This window comes from Pseudophryne corroboree, chromosome 3, assembly GCF_028390025.1.
Source record: "Pseudophryne corroboree isolate aPseCor3 chromosome 3, aPseCor3.hap2, whole genome shotgun sequence".
In the NCBI taxonomy this organism is placed as follows: Eukaryota; Metazoa; Chordata; class Amphibia; order Anura; family Myobatrachidae; genus Pseudophryne; species Pseudophryne corroboree.
In genome coordinates, this window is record NC_086446.1 from 803,601,712 (window position 1) to 803,624,299 (window position 22,588).

The following is a 22,588-nucleotide window of genomic DNA, read 5'->3' on the forward strand; positions in this document are numbered from 1 at the left end:
GGAAGAGCTTTGGAGTGGGCCAACATGCTTTTTGAGAGTAATGATCCTGTGTTCCATGACTTACAGAATTTTAGTAATGCTGTGGTTAAAGAATTTGGTCCTAAACCTATGGAATCTGACTCGGTAAAGAAATCAGGCTCTAAAGGGAATGCAGAAGGAAGTTTGTGCTGTCCTCCCAGGGATAATCTAAGAATCTCCTTCAGTAAGAATCCGACCATTAAAATTGCTCATGTTGGAGTCTCTCCTAGCCCAGAGAATTTAAATCTCCAGTGCACCTCCATTTTCATCTGCAAACTGTGTATCTATGGGAGATTCATATCTTCCATTAGACTTGGACTCAGACTCTGAATTTGATCCAGTCCATGATGCTACTCCTTTCTTGGGAGCCCCCATGTTTTCTAAGGAAGGTTTTTCTTTACAGGAGATCCCGCGGTCCTTGGTCAAAACCAAACGTTCCCATAAGAAGAAGAGGCATCAACGAAGGTCCTAAATTCTTCTGTATGAATTTCTCAAGTTCCCCTAAGATTAGATGGGTGTCCGGAGTCCACCCTCGAAGAGGGGGATACTGTCACAATCCTGACTGTAATTCTCATATTTGGTGACTTACCCCTGCTTTCTGTCCTGGATCCTGTGTCTTTTCACTCACGGAGTTAAACAGCTTGTCAGCACTGAGTTTCCTGAGTTCTCTGCCTGAGAGGTAATCAGCTCCACCTGTGGTGATCTCCTGTGTCAGGCTGAATTCAGTAATCTAAAAGCAAGCATCCTGTGTTTTGCAGAAGTCCAGGCTTCAGTGTTCTCTTGGCCTGCTAGGCCTCATTCTACATCACAGCCTTGGCTAGAGTAGTCACATGACAGTGACATCACCTAATCCTGCCCACCAATCATCAAGGACCAGGAAGTATAAATCAGGAGGCTGAGTTGGAATCTGGGCCAGTTCCTCGTGTCACATACAGCCTTGTGAGAGTCTTTATGCTGAGCTCCCTTAAGGTAACCATTGTACCTAAGTTCCTGTGGAAACTCTGTTCCCTTGTTCCTGTATGGTTACTTGTGTGTTGCCATTTGATTTCACCATTTCCCTGAGTCTCAATGTAAAGGCACAGCTGCAATGTTTCGTCTTAAAGGCACAGTACTGAATTCCATGTTCTCCACTGAAAACCACAGCTGTCGTGTTTCAGTTTTACTACTGTTGTAGTTGGGATCTCCAGAGCTCAGTACTTCCGTGCTTCCAACACCTCCGTGCCTCCGTGCTTCCAGCATCTCCGTGACTCAGCACCTCTGTGCCTCAGTACCTCCGTGCTTCCAGCACCTCCGTGCCTCCGTGCTTCCAGCAGCTCCGTGACTCAGCATCTCTGTGCCTCAGCACCTCCGTGCCGCAGTACCTCCGTGCTTCCAACACCTCCGTGCTTCCAGCACCTCCGTGACTCAGCATCTCCGTGCCTCAGCACCTCAGTACCTCCGTGCCTCAGGACCTCAGTACCTCCGTGCCTCCGTGCCTCAGTACTTCCGTGCTTCCAGCACCTCCGTGCCTCCGTGCTTCCAGCACCTCCGTGACTCAGCATCTCCGTGCCTCAGCACCTCCGTGCCTCAGTACCTCCGTGCTTCCAGCACCTCCGTGCCTCCGTGCTTCCAGCATCTCCGTGACTCAGCATCTCCGTGCCTCAGCACCTCCGTGCCTCCGTGCCTCAGCACCTCCGTGCCTCAGTACCTCCGTGCTTCCAGCACCTCCGTGCCTCAGCACCCCAGTGTCCTCTACGCACTCCAGTGTCTCTACGCACCCCAGTGTCTTCACGCACCTCAGTGTCTCTACGCACCTCAGTGCCTCTACGCACCTCAGTGTCTCTACGCACCTCAGTGTCTCTACGCACCTCAGTGCCTCTACGCACCTCAGTGCCTCTACGCACCTCAGTGCCTCTACGCACCTCAGTGCCTCTACGTACCTCAGTGCCTCTACGTACCTCAGTGTCTCCAAGTACCTCAGTGTCTCCAAGCACCTCAGTGTCTCCAAGCACCTCAGTGTCCCCAAGCACCCCGTGCCCTTTAGCACAGTTGTACCTGTTATTCTTCACTGATTCATCAGCGCCTTTCCAGTTCTGTCTTTCAGGAGACCTTCAGCGCCCACACGTGCTTCCTGTCTGCCGACCTCATCCTGCATGAGGAGAACCTGGATTCGGCCATCTCTGCCGCGGTTCCTCTTCCCAGTCACCGGAAGAGACCCCGAGTCCACAACACTTCCAAAACCAGGTCAGTGGTGGTATTCGTGTAGTCCTCCAGTCGCCCGCGCAGACTTCGCTAGCACCGGGTTCACAAAAACCTTAGTCATGACACCCCTCTTGGTTTAGTGTGTGCGGAATTGAAACAATCCAGATTTTTCCAACCATCAACTCTTTGTATGTTTTTACATGGTGCTTTTTCAACATTTCATATCAACATTTGAAGACTTCTCTCATCAATTTTTCTCTTTCCCCCACATACACTCTCTTTCATCTCTGGTGTACAACACCATACACTCTCTCTTCCATTCTAGTCTCTGCTACCCTGTCACAATGTCATGGATAGACAGTAGAAGCGAACCCATACCATGCAATTTACAGAGACCCTGAACAGATTCTTCCTTCCCTTGTGTACATCACGATACAATCTCTCTTCCATCCCTTGTGTACATCAACATACACTCTCCCTACCATCCCTTGTGTACATCACCATACACTCTCTCTTCCATCCCAGTCTCTACCATCCCCTGTGTACATCACCGCATACTCTCTCTTCCATTCCAGTCTCTTTCTTCCCTTGTGTACTTCACCATACACTCTCTCTTCCATTCCAGTCTCATTCTTCCCTTGTGTACATCACCATACACTCTCTCTTCCATCCCAGTCTCTACCATCCCCTGTGTACATCACCGCATACTCTCTCTTCCATTCCAGTCTCTTTCTTCCCTTGTGTACATCACCATACACTCTCTCTTCCATCCCAGTCTCTACCATCCCCTGTGTACATCACCATACACTCACTCTTCCATTCCAGTCTCTTTCCTCACTTGTGTACATCACCATACACTCTCTTTTCCATCCCTTGTGTGCATCACCATACACTCTCTCTTCCATCCTATTGTCTTCTATTATCACCATACACGCTCTTCCATCCCATGTGTACATCACCATACACTCTCTCTTACATCCCAGTCTCTTCAGTCTCTTGTGTACATCACCATACACGCTCTCTTCCGTCCCTTGTGTACATCACCATACACTCTCTCTTCTATCCCAGTCTCTTCAGTGCCTTGTGTACATCACCATACACTATCTCTTCCATTCCAGTCCCTTCAGTCTCTTGTGTACATCCCCATACACGCTCTCTTCCATCCCATGTGTACATCACCATACACTCTCTCTTCCATCCCAGTCTCTTCAGTCTCTTGTGTACATCACCATACACGCTCTCTTCCGTCCCTTGTGCACATCACCATACGCTCTCTCTTCCGTCCCTTGTGTACATCACCATACACTCTCTCTTCCATCCCAGTCTCTTCAGTATCTTGTGTACATCACCATACACGCTCTCTTCCGTCCCTTGTGTACATCACCATACACTCTCTCTTCCATACCAGTCTCTTCAGTCTCTTGTGTACATCACCATACATGCTCTCTTCCATCCATGTGTACATCACCATACACTCTCTCTTCCATACCAGTCTCTTCAGTCTCTTGTGTACATCACCATACACGTTCTTTTCCGTCCCGTGGCCCTCATTCCGAGTTGTTCGCTCGCAAGCTGCTTTTAGCAGCATTGCACACGCTAAGCCGCCGCCTACTAGGAGTGAATCTTAGCTTATCAAAATTGCGAACGAAAGATTCTCAAAATTGCGAAAAGAAATTTCTTTGCAGTTTCTGAGTAGCTCGAGACTTACTCTGCCACTGCGATCAGTTCAGTCAGTTTCGTTCCTGGTTGGACGTCACAAACACACCCAGCGTTCGCCCAGACACTCCCCCGTTTCTTCATACACTCCCGCGTTTTTCCCAGAAACTGTAGCGTTTTTTCACACACTCCCATAAAACGTCCAGTTTCCGCCCAGAAACACCCACTTCCTGTCAATCACAATAAGATCACCAGAACGAAGAAAAAACCTTGTAATGCCGTGAGTAAAATACCTAACTTAACAGCAAATTTACTTGGCGCAGTCGCACTGCGGACATTGCGCATGCACATTAGCGACTAATCGCTCCGTTGCGAAAAAAAAATAACGAGCGAACAACTCGGAATGACCCCCCTTGTGCATATCACCATACACTCTCTCTTCCGTCCCTTGTGTACATCACAATAAAGTCTCTCTTCTATCCCAGTCTCTTCAGTGCCTTGTGTGAATCACCATACACTCTCTATTCCATCCCAGTCTCTTCAGTCTCGTGTACATCACCATACATGCTCTCTTCTGTCCCTTGTGCACATCACCATACACTCTCTCTTCCGTCCCTTGTGTACATCCCCATACACTCTCTTCTATCCCAGTCTCTTCAGTGCCTTGTGTACATCACCATACACTCTCTCTTCCATCCCAGTCTTTCAGTCTCTTGTGTACATCACCATACACTCTCTCTTCTATCCCAGTCTCTTCAGTTTCTTGTGTACATCACCATACACTCTCTCTTCTATCCCAGTCTCTTCAGTGCCTTGTGTACATCACCATAGACTCTCTCTTCCATCCCAGTCTCTTCAGTTTCTTGTGTACATCACCATACACTCTCTCTTCTATCCCAGTCTCTTCAGTGCCTTGTGTACATCACCATACACTCTCTCTTCCATCCCAGTCTCTTCAGTCTCTTGTGTACATTACCATACACGCTCTCTTCCATCCCATGTGTACATCACCATAAACTCTCTTCCATCCCAGTCTCTTCAGTCTCTTGTGTACATCACCATACACGCTCTCTTCCGTCCCTTGTGCACAACACCATACACTCTCTCTTCCGTCCCTTGTATACATCACTATACACTCTCTCTTCCATCCCAGTCTCTTCAGTCTTGTGTACATTACCATACACGCTCTCTTCCATCCCATGTGTACATCACCATACACTCTCTTCCATCCCAGTCTCTTCAGTCTCTTGTGTACATCACCATACACGCTCTCTTCCGTCCCTTGTGCACAACACCATACACTCTCTCATCCGTCCCTTGTGTACATCCCCATACACTCTCTTCCATACCAGTCTCTTCAGTCTCTTGTGTACATCACCATACATGCTCTCTTCGGTCCCTTGTGCACATCACCATACACTGTCTCTTCCATCCCTTCTGCACATCACCATACACTATCTCTTCCATCCCTTGTGTACATCACCGTACTCTCTCTTCCATCCCAGTCTCTTCAGTGCCTTGTGTACATCACCATTCACTCTCTCTTCTATCCCAGTCTCTTCCATCTCTTGTGTACATCCCCATACACTCTGTCTTCCATCCCTTGTGCACATCACCATACACTCTCTCTTCCATCCCAGTCACTTCCATCTCTTGTGTACATGCCCATACACTCTCTCTCTTCCGTCCCTTGTGTACATCACCATACACTCTCTCTTCCATCCCAGTCTCTTTCATTTATTGTGTACATCACCATATACACTCTCTTCCATACCTGGCACTTACATCCCTTGTGTACATCACCATGCATTCTCTCTTCCATTCCTTGTGTACATCACCATACACTCTCTCTTCCATCCCAGTCACTTCCATCCCTTGTGCACATCACCATACACTCTTTCTACAATCACTCTCTTAGATTCCTTGTGCACATCACCATACACTTTCTCTTCCATCACTTGTGCACATCACCATACACTCTCTCTTCCATCCCTTGTGTACATCACCATACACTCTCTCTTCCATCCCAGTCTCTTCCATCACTTGTGCACATCACCATACACTCTCTCTTCCATCCCAGTCTCTTCAAGCCCGTGTGTAAATCACCATACACTCTCTTCCATCCCAGTCTCTTCCATCTCTTGAGTACATCAACATATACTCTCTTCCATCACAGTCTCTTTCATCCCTTGTGTAAATCATCATACTCTCTCTCTTCCATCCCAGTCGCTTCCATCCCTTGTGTACATCACCATACACTCTCTCTTCCATCCCAGTCTCTTCCTTCCCTTGTGTACATCAGCATACTCTCTCTTCCATCCCAGTCTATTCCATCCCTTGTGTACATCAGCATACTCTCTCTTCCATCACAGTCTCTTCAAGCCCGTGTGCAAATCACCATACACTCTCTCTTCCATCCCAGTCTCTTCCATCCCTTGTGTACGTCACCATACCCTCTCTTCCATCCCAGTCTCTTCCATCCTTGTGTAAATCACCAAACTCTCTCTCTTCCATCCCTTGAGTACATCACCATACACTCTCTCTTCCATCCCAGTCTCTTCAAGCCCGTGTGTAAATCCCCATACACTCTCTCTTCCATCCCAGTCTCTTCAAGCCTGTGTGCAAATCACTATACACTCTCTCTTCCATCCCAGTCTCTTCCATCCCTTGTGTACGTCACCATACCCTCTCTTCCATCCCAGTCTCTTCCATCCTTGTGTAAATCACCAAACTCTCTCTCTTCCATCCCAGTCTCTTCCATCCCTTGAGTACATCACCATATACTCTCTCTTCCATCACAGTCTCTTCCATCCCTTGTGTACATCACCATACACTCTCTCTTCCATTCCAGTCTCTTCCATCCCGTGTGTACATCACCATACTCTCTCTCTTCCATCCCAGTCTCTTCCATCCCTTGTGTACATCACCATACACTCTCTCTTACATCACAGTCTCTTCCTTCCCTTGTGTACATCACCATACTCTCTCTCTTCCATCCCAGTCTCCTCCTTCCCTTGTGTACATCACCATACACTCTCTCTTCCATCCCAGTCTCTTCCATCGCATGTGTACATTACCATACACTCTCTCTCTCTTCCATCCCAGTCTCTTCCATCCCTTGTGTACATCACCATACTCTCTCTTCCATCCCAGTCTCTTCAAGCCCTTGTGTACATCACCATACTCTCTCTCTCTCTCTTCCGTCCCAGTTTCTTTCATCCTTGTGTAAATCACCATACTCTCTCTCTCTTCCATCCCAGTCTCTTCCATCCCTTGAGTACATCACCATACACTCTCTCTTCCATCCCAGTCTCTTCCATCCCTTGTGTACATCACCATACTCTTTCTTCCATCCCAGTCTCTTCCAGCTCTTGTGTACATCACCATACTCTCTCTCTCTCTCTCTCTCTCTTCCGTCCCAGTTTCTTCCATCCTTGTGTAAATCACCATACTCTCTCTCTCTTCCATCACAGTCTCTTCCATCCCTTATGTACATCACCATACTCTCTCTTTCTTCCATCCCAGTCTCTTCCATCTCTTGTGTACATCACCATACTCTCTCTCTTCCATCCCAGTCTCTTCCATCCCTTGTGTACATCACCATACTCTCTCTCTCTCTCTCTCTCTTCCATCCCAGTCTCTTCCTTCCCTTGTGTACATCACCATGCACTCTCTCTACTATCCCAGTCTCTTCCATCCCTTGTGTACATCACCATGCACTCTCTCTTCCATCACAGTCTCTTCCATTCCTTGTGTACATCACCATACTCTCTCTCTTCCATCCCTTGTGTACATCACCATACATGCTCTCTTCCATCCCAGTCTCTTCCTTCCCTTGTATACATAGCCATACACTCTCTCTTCCATCCCAGTCTCTTCCAGCCCTTGTGTACATCACCATACACTCTCTCTTCCATCCCAGTCTCTTCCATCCCTTGTGTACATCACCATACACTCTCTCTTCCATCCTTTGTGTACATCACCATACACTCTCTCTTCCATCCCTTATGTACATCACCATACACTCTCTCTTCCATCCCAGTCTCTTCAATCCCTTGTGTACATCACCGTACACTCTCTCTTCCATCCCTTATGTACATCACCATACACTCTCTCTTCCATCCCTTATGTACATCACCATAAACTCTCTCTTCCATCCCAGTCTCTACAATCCCCTGTGTACATCACCGTATACTCTCTCTTCCATTCCAGTCTCTTTCTTCCCTTGTGTACATCACCGTACACTCTCTCTTCCATCCCTTGTGCACATCACCATACACTCTCTCTTCCATTCCAGTCTCTTTCTTCCCTTGTGTACATCACCGTACACTCTCTCTTCCATCCCTTGTGTACATCACCATACACTCTCTCTTCCTTCCCTTGTGTACATCACCGTACACTCTCTCTTCCATCCCTTATGTACATCACCATACACTCTCTCTTCCATCCCTTATGTACATCACCATACACTCTCTCTTCCATCCCAGTCTCTACCATCCCCTGTGTACATCACCATACACTCTCTCTTCCATCCCAGTCTCTACCATCCCCTGTGTACATCACCGTATACTCTCTCTTCCATTCCAGTCTCTTTCTTCCCTTGTGTACATCACCATACTCTCTCTCTTCCATCCCAGTCTCTACCATCCCCTGTGTACATCACCGTATACTCTCTCTCTCTTCCATCCCAGTCTCTTCCATCCCTTGTGTACATCACCATACACTCTCTCTTCCATTCCAGTCTCTTTCTTCCCTTATGTACATCACCAAACACTCTCTCTTCCATTCCAGTCTCTTCCTTCCCTTATGTACATCACCGTACACTCTCTCTTCCTTCCCAGTCTCTACCATCCCCTGTGTACATCACCGCATACTCTCTCTTCCATTCCAGTCTCTTTCTTCCCTTGTGTACATCACCGTACACTCTCTCTTCCATCCCTTGTGCACATCACCATACACTCTCTCTTCCATTCCAGTCTCTTTCTTCCCTTGTGTACATCACCGTACAATCTCTCTTCCATCCCTTGTGTACATCACCATACACTCTCTCTTCCTTCCCTTGTGTACATCACCGTACACTCTCTCTTCCATCCCTTATGTACCTCACCATACACTCTCTCTTCCATCCCTTATGTACATCACCATACACTCTCTCTTCCATCCCAGTCTCTACCATCCCCTGTGTACATCACCATACACTCTCTCTTCCATCCCAGTCTCTACCATCCCCTGTGTACATCACCGTATACTCTCTCTTCCATTCCAGTCTCTTTCTTCCCTTGTGTACATCACCATACTCTCTCTCTTCCATCCCAGTCTCTACCATCCCCTGTGTACATCACCATACACTCTCTCTTCCATTCCAGTCTCTTTCTTCCCTTGTGTACATCACCGTACACTCTCTCTTCCATCCCTTATGTACATCACCATACACTCTCTCTTCCTTCCCTTGTGTACATCACCGTACACTCTCTCTTCCATCCCTTATGTACATCAGCATACACTCTCTCTTCCATCCCTTATGTACATCACCATACACTCTCTCTTCCATCCCAGTCTCTACCATCCCCTGTGTACATCACCATACACTCTCTCTCTTCCATCCCTTATGTACATCACCATACACTCTCTCTTCCATCCCTTATGTACATCACCATACATTCTCTCTTCCATCCCTTATGTACATCACCATACACTCTCTCTTCCATCCCAGTATCTACCATCCCCTGTGTACATCACCATACACTCTCTCTTCCATCCCAGTCTCTACCATCCCCTGTATACATCACCATAAACTCTCTCTTCCATTCCAGTCTCTTTCTTCCCTTGTGTACATCACCATACACTCTCTCTTCCATTCCAGTCTCTTTCTTCCCTTGTGTACATCACCATACACTCTATCTTCCATCCCAGTCTCTTCCTTCCCTTATGTACATCACCATACACTCTCTCTTCCATTCCAGTCTCTTTCTTCCCTTGTGTACATCACCGTACTCTCTCTTCCATTCCAGTCTCTTTCTTCCCGTGTGTACATCACCATACACTCTCTCTTCCATTCCAGTCTATTTCTTCCCTTGTGTACATCATCATACACTCTCTCTTCCATTCCAGTCTCTTTATTCCCTTGTGTACATCACCATACACTCTCTCTTCCATCCCAGTCTCTTCCTTCCCTTATGTACATCACCATACACTCTCTCTTCCATTCCAGTCTCTTTCTTCCCTTGTGTACATCACCGTACTCTCTCTTCCATTCCAGTCTCTTTCTTCCCTTGTGTACATCACCATACACTCTCTCTTCCATCCCTTATGTACATCACCATACACTCTCTCTTCCTTACCTTGTGTACATCACCGTACACTCTCTCTTCCATCCCTTATGTACATCACCATACACTCTCTCTTCCATCCCTTATGTACATCACCATACACTCTCTCTTCCATCCCAGCCTCTACCATCCCTTGTATACATCACCATACACTCTTCCATCCCAGTCTCTACCATCCCCTGTGTGCATCACCGCATACTCTCTCTTCCATTCCAGTCTCTTTCTTCCCTTGTGTACATCACCATACACTCTCTCTTCCATCCCAGTCTCTACCATCCCCTGTGTACATCACCGTATACTCTCTCTTCCATTCCAGTCTCTTTCTTCCCTTGTGTACATCACCATACACTCTATCTTCCATCCCAGTCTCTTCCTTCCCTTATGTACATCACCATACACTCTCTCTTCCATTCCAGTCTCTTTCTTCCCTTGTGTACATCACCGTACTCTCTCTTCCATTCCAGTCTCTTTCTTCCCGTGTGTACATCACCATACACTCTCTCTTCCATTCCAGTCTGTTTCTTCCCTTGTGTACATCACCATACACTCTCTCTTCCATTCCAGTCTCTTTCTTCCCTTGTGTACATCACCATACACTCTCTCTTCCATCCCAGTCTCTTCCTTCCCTTATGTACATCACCATACACTCTCTCTCTTCCATTCCAGTCTCTTTCTTCCCTTGTGTACATCACCGTACTCTCTCTTCCAATCCAGTCTCTTTCTTCCCTTGTGTACATCACCATACACTCTCTCTTCCATCCCTTATGTACATCACCATACACTCTCTCTTCCATCCCAGCCTCTACCATCCCCTGTATACATCACCATACACTCTCTCTTCCATCCCAGTCTCTACCATCACCATACACTCTCTCTTCCATCCCAGTCTCTACCATCCCCTGTGTACATCACCATACACTCTCTCTTCCATCCCAGTGTCTACCATCCCCTGTGTACATCACCGCATACTCTCTCTTCCATTCCAGTCTGTTTCTTCCCTTGTGTACATCACCATACACTCTCTCTTCCATTCCAGTCTCTTTCTTCCCTTGTGTACATCACCATACACTCTCTCTTCCATCGCTTATGTACATCACCATACACTCTCTCTTCCATCCCAGTCTCTACCATCCCCTGTATACATCACCATACACTCTCTCTTCCATCCCAGTCTCTACCATCCCCTGTGTACATCACCGTATACTCTCTCTTCCATTCCAGTCTGTTTCTTCCCTTGTGTACATCACCATACTCTCTCTCTTCCATCCCAGTCTCTACCATCCCCTGTGTACATCACCGTATACTCTCTCTTCCATTCCAGTCTCTTTCTTCCCTTGTGTACATCACCATACACTCTCTCTTCTATCCCAGTCTCTACCATCCCCTGTGTACATCACCATACACTCTCTCTTCTATCCCAGTCTCTACCATCCCCTGTGTACATCACCATACACTCTTTCTTCCATTCCAGTCTCTTTCTTCCCTTGTGTACATCACCATACACTCTCTCTTCCATCCCAGTCTCTACCATCCCCTGTGTACATCACCGTATCCTCTCTCTTCCATTCCAGTCTCTACCATCCCCTGTGTACATCACCATACACTCTCTCTTCCATTCCAGTCTCTTTCTTCCCTTGTGTACATCACCATACACTTCCTCTTCCATCCCAGTCTCTACCATCCCCTGTGTACATCACTGTATACTCTCTCTTCCATTCCAGTCTCTTTCTTCCCTTGTGTACATCACCATACACTCTCTCTTCCATTCCAGTCTCTTTCTTCCCTTGTGTACATCACCATACACTCTCTCTTCCATTCCAGTCTCTTTCTTCCCTTGTGTACATCACCATACATTCTTGCTTCCATATCAATCTCTTCCATCAGTAAAAACACAGTTATCCCTAGTGTTTCATCCCATGTACCACTCTTACATTGTGACCTCCTATGTGCATGAGTCATAACAAATGCACTGTAATTTTCCCAGCCCTATTATTTGTTACTTTGTAGTACAATTTATTAATTAATAATCATAACAGGTTTGCAGGATTTGTAAGTTCTGGGAGTTGCACTTTCGTAAATAAGTGAATCAGATGACGTACGATTCAATACAGAAATAACACACTTTCTGTAGAATTTATTTCATTTACCAATAATGTTGGGGGTCACCTCCCAGGAGAGGGTTTTCTTCTCCCCACCAGCCAGACAGAATGGGTCCCTATTGGTGATGTTATTCTTCACGATGAATTCATTAGATGGCGGAAGGATGGTCAGAATCTGAGAGAGATAACCATGAGAAACACCAGACTGCAACGCTGATACATGGATTTAGGGACAGGATAATGTTGAAAGGGGCTGGATACTGTAAGTTCATATGTAGATGGGCCCGATGTTAAGTATTACCTGGATTGGTTGGGTACGTTGTTATTTACTAGAGGGGCAAGATTCTCTGAGTTATTACCTAAAATGTTTGGATATTGTAAGTTATTACCTAGAGGGAACGGATACTGTGAGTTATTACCTAGAGGGAACGGATACTGTTAGTTATTACCTAGAGGGAACGGATACTGTGAGTTATTAGCTAGAGGGAACGGATACTGTGAGTTATTACCTAGAGGGAACGGTTACTGTGAGTTATTACCTAGAGGGAACGGATACTGTGAGTTATTACCTAGAGGGAACGGTTACTGTGAGTTATTACCTAGAGGCAACGGATACTGTGAGTTATTACCTAGAGGGAACGGATACTGTGAGTTATTACCTAGAGGGAACGGATACTGTGAGTTATTACCTAGAGGGAACGGATACTGTGAGTTATTACCTAGAGGGAACGGATACTGTGAGTTATTACCTAGAGGGAACGGATACTGTGAGTTATTACCTAGAGGGAACGGATACTGTGAGTTATTAGCTAGAGGGAACGGATACTGTGAGTTATTACCTAGAGGGAACGGATACTGTGAGTTATTACCTAGAGGGAACGTATACTGTGAGTTATTACCTAGAGGGAACGGATACTGTGAATTATTACCTAGAGGGAACGGATACTGTGAGTTATTACAGAGAAGGGTCGGATACTGGGGCCAATTTAGATGTGGAGTGAGTGGCTATTGCTGCTGCTTTCCCGTGACTGATCTGAGGGGTGGAAGTGGAGTAATGTGTGCAACATTATCGCCGCCCCCCTTTTCCCATGAAGCTGTAAAAGAGAGGAGGCAGAGCCAATGGACAGCTCAGCCCCGGAGTGGAGAGGGAGTATGCTGTCACCTGAAGTGACCATGGGAAAGGTGTGTGTGTTACGTGGGGTGATCCCCCTAGACCACTGCTGATTCCCCTCTTGCATTTGACTCAGCATCACCTACAATATTTAGAGGAGCTGAGACAATATTTACGGGGACAGGTCTACACTACAATGTGCTAAACACCTCAGTAAGCTGCAGCCTGAGGCTCTTTATAAGATACTGAGAAGATCTTAATGCATTTCTACTCATTGATTTTTCATCCCAGATTGTCCATGAGTAAGAACATTACTCACACGTCACCACACCGCAGTAACACTGACCTTGAGCGGGTCACTCAAATAGTTGAACACTGTGGCCTTGAGTATAAAGCTCTCCCCTTGCTTTACAGAGTAGGGCAGGGTCATATCCACAAAGAATGGCTGGAACGCTTTGAGCGGAACAGTAGAAGAGAGTCCGAAACCTCCAGGCCCGGCACAGAACATCTGGGCTCTCCACTCGGTGATGGTGTCTGGCACGGTGACTGGGACCTCACCATAACCGGAGGAACTGTGTACAACACATACTGTACATTAAAGATGAGATAATGATACATTGATCACAAATTAAATGACTGCCTCAGCGTCTCACAGGTGGCAATGACTTGTAGTGTTACTGATACAGCCAGTAATATATGTTCTTCAGATAGTCATATCATCTTTTTCTATGAACCTGAAACAGAAGCCTCCTCAGCATCCTATATATCAGCATCCAGTGATGGACTGCTATGGAGATGCAGCTGACATGGTGAGCTTTGAGGACCATTCTGCCGCAGGTGTCATTTACAGAGGGCGCCCGCGCTAGCGAGACAGAGAACCATGAATACAATGCCTGCTATGGCAGGAGGGTCAGATTAATACCTGGTTCCTGTGCCTGATATAAGTTGGCATCATTACGCTTACCAAGGCGGAGACACAGGAGAGACGATAAAAGGGGTAGGGGCATAAATACATCAGCTGCCATCAGCCAATCGCTCAGCTTCAGGGGTAGATTCCATACTAAATAACAGTACTGTATATTCAGCAAACTAGCCAATAAGTGTAAGAGGTTCTAGGGGTATGCGGAGTGGTGTGAGGGGCATGAGGGAGGGCATGTGGGATCTGAGGACTTGTGGGTGAGTACATGCAGGGCATTTTGTGGCGAGTATGGGCATTTTGGGGTGAGTTATGGGGGTGTGCAGGGGATATTGTGGCTATTTTTGTTGATATTTGAATTCATATTGTGTGGCCTTCTTGAAAGTTAAAGTACGAGGGTGTGTAATAAGTTTTCGGATGTGCATGCATAGGCAGACACAATCTGGCTGTCTGGTTGTGACCTGTAATCTCCGACTAGAGTTCCTGTGAACTGTCAGGCACAGAGCCTGTATATAAGCAGCACTGCACACCATAGACGTCAGCATGTTCCCTTTCTTCACAAACTTGTTATGGAGCTCAGCAGAGGCCACCGGAGAGCCGTGGTCTTCTACCACTACAAGAGTGGTCTGCAGGAGCTTTCTAAGCAACTGCAAAATGCTTTTGTTGAGGAAGCACCAGCCCGAGCCACTGTATGTGAGTGGTTTGCAGAATTTCGGCATGGGTGAGGGTCTCTGGAAGATGAGGAGTGCTGCGGTCAAACTGGATCTGCCATCACCAAGGACAAAATTACTGCCATGTGGGCCATAGTTGACCATGGGCCACATAGGAGTTAGGCATCCCATTGGGTTCCATGTGCTTGATACATGAAAAGCTTGGCTTGAGCAAGGTTTCTGCTTGCTGGGTGCCCCTTCAGATGACTTGAGAGCAGAGGAGGCTTAGGTGACTTGGTGCCACAACATGCTGGCCAGGTTTGATAGTGGTCACTCAAACTCTGTCTGGGAGATCATCAGTGGGGATGAATCCTGGATCTACATATTCCACTGCGAGACAAAAAACAGCAATCGATCTAGTGGATCACAGTTGGAGGTGCACCGCCACAGAAATTCCGATGTGAGCTCCGTGTGACCAAGCAGATGGTGGCTGCTTTTGTTGCCAAGACTGATTATGTAGCTATCGTACCACTCATGCAGCAGCACACGGTCTCTAGAGACTGTTATGCCAACCAATACCAGTGCTGAAAGCTATTTCTAGACACTATCCAAGAACTCACGCTTGTGGTGACCTTCTCCATCACTACAATGCACCTACTCCGAGGACTTTGTGGTCCATAAACGCTCCTTTGGGTCATTCACGGTACAGTCCAGACCTGGCCCCTTGCGACTTCTTCATGTTCCCACAAATTGAGAGCAAGGTGCGTGGGATTAATTTTGAGCCACTGGAAGCTGCAGTGGAGACCTTCATATAGCATGTAAAAGACATACCTGCTTCAGACTGGTCCAGCTGCTTCACCAAGAGGTCTGAGAGCATGCAACTTTGTTTGTAAATATAATACTTTTTGTGCATCCTGAAACTTATTGCACACCCCTCGTATTTGAGGTGACCCATCACCCAGTCAGTACATCCTAAGAGGACAATTCCATCCTTGGGCATGTGTGGTCAGTGTCCGGCTGTGCACATCCCCGCGAATTGCCAAAGGACATCATAACACATATTCCTGGGCACCTCTATGGGGTGTGAGGTAAAATGTTCTTTGTTGGTGGCTACAAAATATCAGAGTTGCAGAAGTTCCTGGTCATGGTCACAAACTGAACTGACCCAAAAATGTATATGAGAATGTGATAATTATGGGCCTAATTCAGACCTGATTGCAGCAGCAAAACCTTTCTCTAATGGGCAAAACCATGTGCACTGCAGGTGGGGCAGATGTAACATGTGCAGAGAGAGTTAGAATTGGGTGGGTTATTATGTTTCTTTGCATGGTAAATACTGGCTGCTTTATTTTTACACTGCAATCTTGATTTCAGTTTGAACACCCCTCACCCAAATCTAACTCTCTCTGCACATGTTACATCTGCCCCGCTTGCACTGCACCTGGTTTTGCCCATTAGAGAAAGATTTAGCTCTTGCGATCCATGCTGAATTAGGCCCAGTGTCTTTTTCTTAGATAAAAGGTTACTCCCAATTTGAGTCAAGTTCCTATTAATAGACAAATAAGATCAGATGGAGGTAAACAAAAAAAATCTCTATATACAGTATATCACAGACAGAAATGGTCATTACTGCAGGTACAGTGGACACAGATCTGATACTCACTTCACCGGTTGCAGCATCCAAATCCAACTTTCCGGAAAATACGCCCGAACTACAGAGCTCTCTCCACTGTCAGTGTCCGTAACAGCATCCTCAGGGGGGAACTCACCACCAGGAACTGCAGCAGATTTCTGCACAGGGGCCGACATGAGAGGAATCCCAGGGGCTACAATCCAAATATAGGGACACAGCACAGATATCATCAGCATATAGAATGTAGTGTGAGGGGGATATATCAGGACAGTCGGTATATAGAATGTAGTGTGAGGGGGATATATCAGGATAGTCAGTATATAGAATGTAGTGTGAGGAGGATAAATCAGGACAGTCAGTATATAGAATGAAGTGTGAGGGGGATATATCAGGATAGTCAGTATATAGAATGTAGTGTGAGGGGGATATATCAGGACAGGCGGTATATAGAATGTAGTGTGAGGAGGATATATCAGGACAGTCGGTATATAGAATGTAGTGTGAGGAGGATATATCAGGACAGTTGATATATAGAATGTAGTGTGAGGGGATAAATCAGGACAGTCAGTATATAGAATGTAGTGTGAGGGGATATATCAGGACAGTCAGTATATAGAATGTAGTGTGAGGGGATATATCAGGACAGTCAGTATATAGAATGTAGTGTGAGGGGGATATATCAGGACAGTCAGAATATAGAATGTAGTGTGAGGGGGATACATCAGGACAGTCAGAATATAGAATGTAGTGTGAGGGGGATACATCAGGACAGTCAGAATATAGAATGTAGTGTGAGGGGGATACATCAGGACAGGCGGTATATAGAATGTAGTGTGAGGGGGATATATCAGGACAGTTAGTATATAGAATATAGTGTGAGGGGGATATATCAGGATAGTCAGTATATAGAATGTAGTGTGAGGGGATAAATCAGGACAGTCAGAATATAGAATGTAGTGTGAGGTGGATATATCAGGACAGTCAGTATATAGAATGTAGTGTGAGGTGGATATATCAGGATAGTCGGTATATAGAATGTAGTGTGAGGAGATATATCAGGACAGTCGGTATATAGAATGTAGTGTGAGGGGATATATCAGGACAGTCGGTATATAGAATGTAGTGTGAGGTGGATATATCAGGATAGTCAGTATATAGAATGTAGTGTGAGGGGATATTTCAGGATAGTCGGTATATAGAATGTAGTGTGAGGGGATATATCAGGATAGTCGGTATATAGAATGTAGTGTGAGGGGATATATCAGGACAGTCAGTATATAGAATGTAGTGTGAGGTGGATATATCAGGATAGTCAGTATATAGAATGTAGTGTGAGGAGGATAAATCAGGACAGTCAGTATATAGAATGTAGTGTGAGGGGGATATATCAGGACAGTCAGTATATAGAATGTAGTGTGAGGGGGATATATCAGGACAGTCGGTATATAGAATGTAGTGTGAGGGGGATATATCAGGATAGTCAGTATATAGAATGTAGTGTGAGGGGGATATATCAGGATAGTCAGTATATAGAATGTAGTGTGAGGGGGATATATCAGGACAGTCGGTATATAGAATGTAGTGTGAGGAGGATAAATCAGGACAGTCAGTATATAGAATGAAGTGTGAGGGGGATATATCAGGATAGTCAGTATATAGAATGTAGTGTGGGGGATATATCAGGATAGTCAGTATATAGAATGTAGTGTGAGGGGGATATATCAGGACAGTCAGTATATAGAATGTAGTGTGAGGGGGATATATCAGGACAGTCGGTATATAGAATGTAGTGTGAGGGGGATATATCAGGATAGTCAGTATATAGAATGTAGTGTGAGGAGGATAAATCAGGACAGTCAGTATATAGAATGAAGTGTGAGGGGGATATATCAGGATAGTCAGTATATAGAATGTAGTGTGAGGGGGATATATCAGGACAGGCGGTATATAGAATGTAGTGTGAGGAGGATATATCAGGACAGTCGGTATATAGAATGTAGTGTGAGGAGGATATATCAGGACAGTTGATATATAGAATGTAGTGTGAGGGGGATATATCAGGACGGTCAGTATATAGAATGTAGTGTAAGGGGGATATATCAGGACAGTCAGAATATAGAATGTAGTGTGAGGGGGATACATCAGGACAGTCAGAATATAGAATGTAGTGTGAGGGGGATACATCAGGACAGTCAGAATATAGAATGTAGTGTGAGGGGGATACATCAGGACAGGCGGTATATAGAATGTAGTGTGAGGGGGATATATCAGGACAGTTAGTATATAGAATATAGTGTGAGGGGGATATATCAGGATAGTCAGTATATAGAATGTAGTGTGAGGGGATAAATCAGGACAGTCAGAATATAGAATGTAGTGTGAGGTGGATATATCAGGACAGTCAGTATATAGAATGTAGTGTGAGGTGGATATATCAGGATAGTCAGTATATAGAATGTAGTGTGAGGAGATATATCAGGACAGTCGGTATATAGAATGTAGTGTGAGGGGATATATCAGGACAGTCGGTATATAGAATGTAGTGTGAGGTGGATATATCAGGATAGTCAGTATATAGAATGTAGTGTGAGGGGATATTTCAGGATAGTCGGTATATAGAATGTAGTGTGAGGGGATATATCAGGATAGTCGGTATATAGAATGTAGTGTGAGGGGATATATCAGGACAGTCCGTATATAGAATGTAGTGTGAGGTGGATATATCAGGATAGTCAGTATATAGAATGTAGTGTGAGGAGGATAAATCAGGACAGTCAGTATATAGAATGTAGTGTGAGGGGGATATATCAGGACAGTCAGTATATAGAATGTAGTGTGAGGGGGATATATCAGGACAGTCGGTATATAGAATGTAGTGTGAGGAGGATAAATCAGGACAGTCAGTATATAGAATGAAGTGTGAGGGGGATATATCAGGATAGTCAGTATATAGAATGTAGTGTGGGGGATATATCAGGATAGTCAGTATATAGAATGTAGTGTGAGGGGGATATATCAGGACAGTCAGTATATAGAATGTAGTGTGAGGGGGATATATCAGGACAGTCGGTATATAGAATGTAGTGTGAGGGGGATATATCAGGATAGTCAGTATATAGAATGTAGTGTGAGGAGGATAAATCAGGACAGTCAGTATATAGAATGAAGTGTGAGGGGGATATATCAGGATAGTCAGTATATAGAATGTAGTGTGAGGGGGATATATCAGGACAGGCGGTATATAGAATGTAGTGTGAGGAGGATATATCAGGACAGTCGGTATATAGAATGTAGTGTGAGGAGGATATATCAGGACAGTTGATATATAGAATGTAGTGTGAGGGGGATATATCAGGACGGTCAGTATATAGAATGTAGTGTGAGGGGGATATATCAGGACAGGCGGTATATAGAATGTAGTGTGAGGAGGATATATCAGGACAGTCGGTATATAGAATGTAGTGTGAGGAGGATATATCAGGACAGTTGATATATAGAATGTAGTGTGAGGAGGATATATCAGGACAGTTGATATATAGAATGTAGTGTGAGGGGGATATATCAGGACGGTCAGTATATAGAATGTAGTGTGAGGAGGATATATCAGGACGGTCAGTATATAGAATGTAGTGTGAGGGGGATATATCTGGACAGTCAGTATATAGAATGTAGTGTGAGGGGGATATATCAGGACAGTCGGTATATAGAATGTAGTGTGAGGGGATATATCAGGACAGTCAGTATATAGAATGTAGTGTGAGGGGGATATATCAGGACAGTCGGTATATAGAATGTAGTGTGAGGGGGATATATCAGGACGGTCAGTATATAGAATGTAGTGTGAGGGGGATATATCAGGACGATCAGTATATAGAATGTAGTGTGGGGAGGATATATCAGGACGGTCAGTATATAGAATGTAGTGTGAGGGGGATATATCAGGACGGTCAGTATATAGAATGTAGTGTGTGGGGGATATATCAGGACAGTCAGTATATAGAATGTAGTGTGAGGGGGATATATCAGGACGGTCAGTATATAGAATGTAGTGTGAGGGGGATATATCAGGACGGTCAGTATATAGAATGTAGTGTGGGGAGGATATATCAGGACGGTCAGTATATAGAATGTAGTGTGAGGGGGATATATCAGGACGGTCAGTATATAGAATGTAGTGTGAGGGGGATACATCAGGACAGGCGGTATATAGAATGTAGTGTGAGGGGGATATATCAGGACAGTCAGTATATAGAATGTAGTGTGAGGAGGATATATGAGGACAGTCGGTATATAGAATGTAGTGTGAGGGGGATATATCAGGACAGTCAGTATATAGAATGTAGTGTGAGGTGGCTATATCAGGACAGTCGGTATATAGAATGTAGTGTGAGGGTAATACATCAGGACAGTCAGTATATAGAATGTAGTGTGAGGGGGATATATCAGGACAGGCGGTATATAGAATGTAGTGTGAGGGGGATATATCAGGACAGTCAGTATATAGAATGTAGTGTGAGGAGGATATATGAGGACAGTCGGTATATAGAATGTAGTGTGAGGGGGATATATCAGGACAGTCGGTATATAGACATGTAGTGTGAGGGGAATACATCAGGACAGTCAGTATATAGAATGTAGACGTAGTGTGAGGAGGATATATGAGGACAGTCGGTATATAGAATGTAGTGTGAGGGGGATATATCAGGACAGTCGGTATATAGAATGTAGTGTGAGGGGGATACATCAGGACAGTCGGTATATAGAATGTAGTGTGAGGGGAATACATCAGGACAGTCAGTATATAGAATGTAGTGTGAGGAGGATATATGAGGACAGTCGGTATATAGAATGTAGTGTGAGGGGGATATATCAGGACAGTCGGTATATAGAATGTAGTGTGAGGGGGATACATCAGGACAGTCGGTATATAGAATGTAGTGTGAGGGGAATACATCAGGACAGTCAGTATATAGAATGTAGTGTGAGGAGGATATATGAGGACAGTCGGTATATAGAATGTAGTGTGAGGGGGATATATCAGGACAGTCGGTATATAGAATGTAGTGTGAGGGGGATACATCAGTACAGTCGGTATATAGAATATAGTGTGAGGGGGATATATCAGGACAGTCAGTATATAGAATGTAGTGTGAGGGGTATATATATTACAGTCAGTGTATATATATGGTATATCATAAACCTGCTCCGTTAAACGCACTGCCCACTAGATTGGAAGACGCAGCCATCAGCGGCATTACACCTGACAGATAGAGATGTTATTACGTGTTTAGTATTTAAAATAAAATTAATTTAAAAAAAATAATCGTTTACAGTCTGTTTCTATATAGATTTATGTAAAACCTTCTCTAGTATCAAAAACATTTTATTCCTGTTTCGGACAGTTTGTAGATGTTTGATCCTGTGTCCTCCTCCGTCTGTGTCCTTCACCTTCCCCTACTAACCTCTTATGAGCCATACTGCCATCTGTGTTTCACCATCATCCTTTCTCCTCATGAACTTACTCCCCACTTCTACATTGTCAATTCTTTTCTCCTTTGGGGCATATTTATCAATATATTTTTTTTGTCAAATAACGGTAAAATGGGCGTTTTCACACTCTTTTTATTTTATTTTGGTATCACAGGAATGTATGGAAGGGCAATTGGAGGAGAATTCACTAAATTATCTTTCAAGCCCTTAAATTCACTTTTTTTTAGTAATCAGATCGCATTTCCCATACAATTAATTAGAGGTGTGCGGGTCAGTTCTATAGAAATCCCAACCCGCCTGAATTTTGCCACTCTGAACAGAGTCCCGGTTCAGATCTTCCCGCAGTTCGGAATTTAGATTGCAAAAATTTAATGATTTGATCTGTTTAATCCATTTTCAAGAAATCCAAAACCCAAGGTTCGCATTTTATATCTGAATTCTGAACCAAAACACTTGAGTGTGGTTTTGAAATACCAATCTCAAAACATGACAATGAAATTAAAAC

The 22,588-nt window shown here is 44.9% G+C and overlaps 1 protein-coding gene across 2 annotated transcripts in view; it reads right to left on the reverse strand.

Annotated features, from left to right (window-relative positions):
• The window catches only part of LOC135056914 (alpha-2-macroglobulin-like protein 1), a 416,894-nt gene that overhangs the window by 114,042 nt on the left and 280,264 nt on the right, over positions 1-22,588 (reverse strand). For both annotated transcript variants that reach the window (XM_063962689.1, XM_063962688.1), the window contains exons 20-22: positions 16,624-16,786; positions 13,741-13,966; positions 12,332-12,458 (exon numbers count right to left, since the gene is read on the reverse strand). In XM_063962689.1, the coding sequence (XP_063818759.1) occupies positions 12,332-12,458; positions 13,741-13,966; positions 16,624-16,786 (516 nt within the window). The remainder of the gene's footprint in view (positions 1-12,331; positions 12,459-13,740; positions 13,967-16,623; positions 16,787-22,588) is intronic.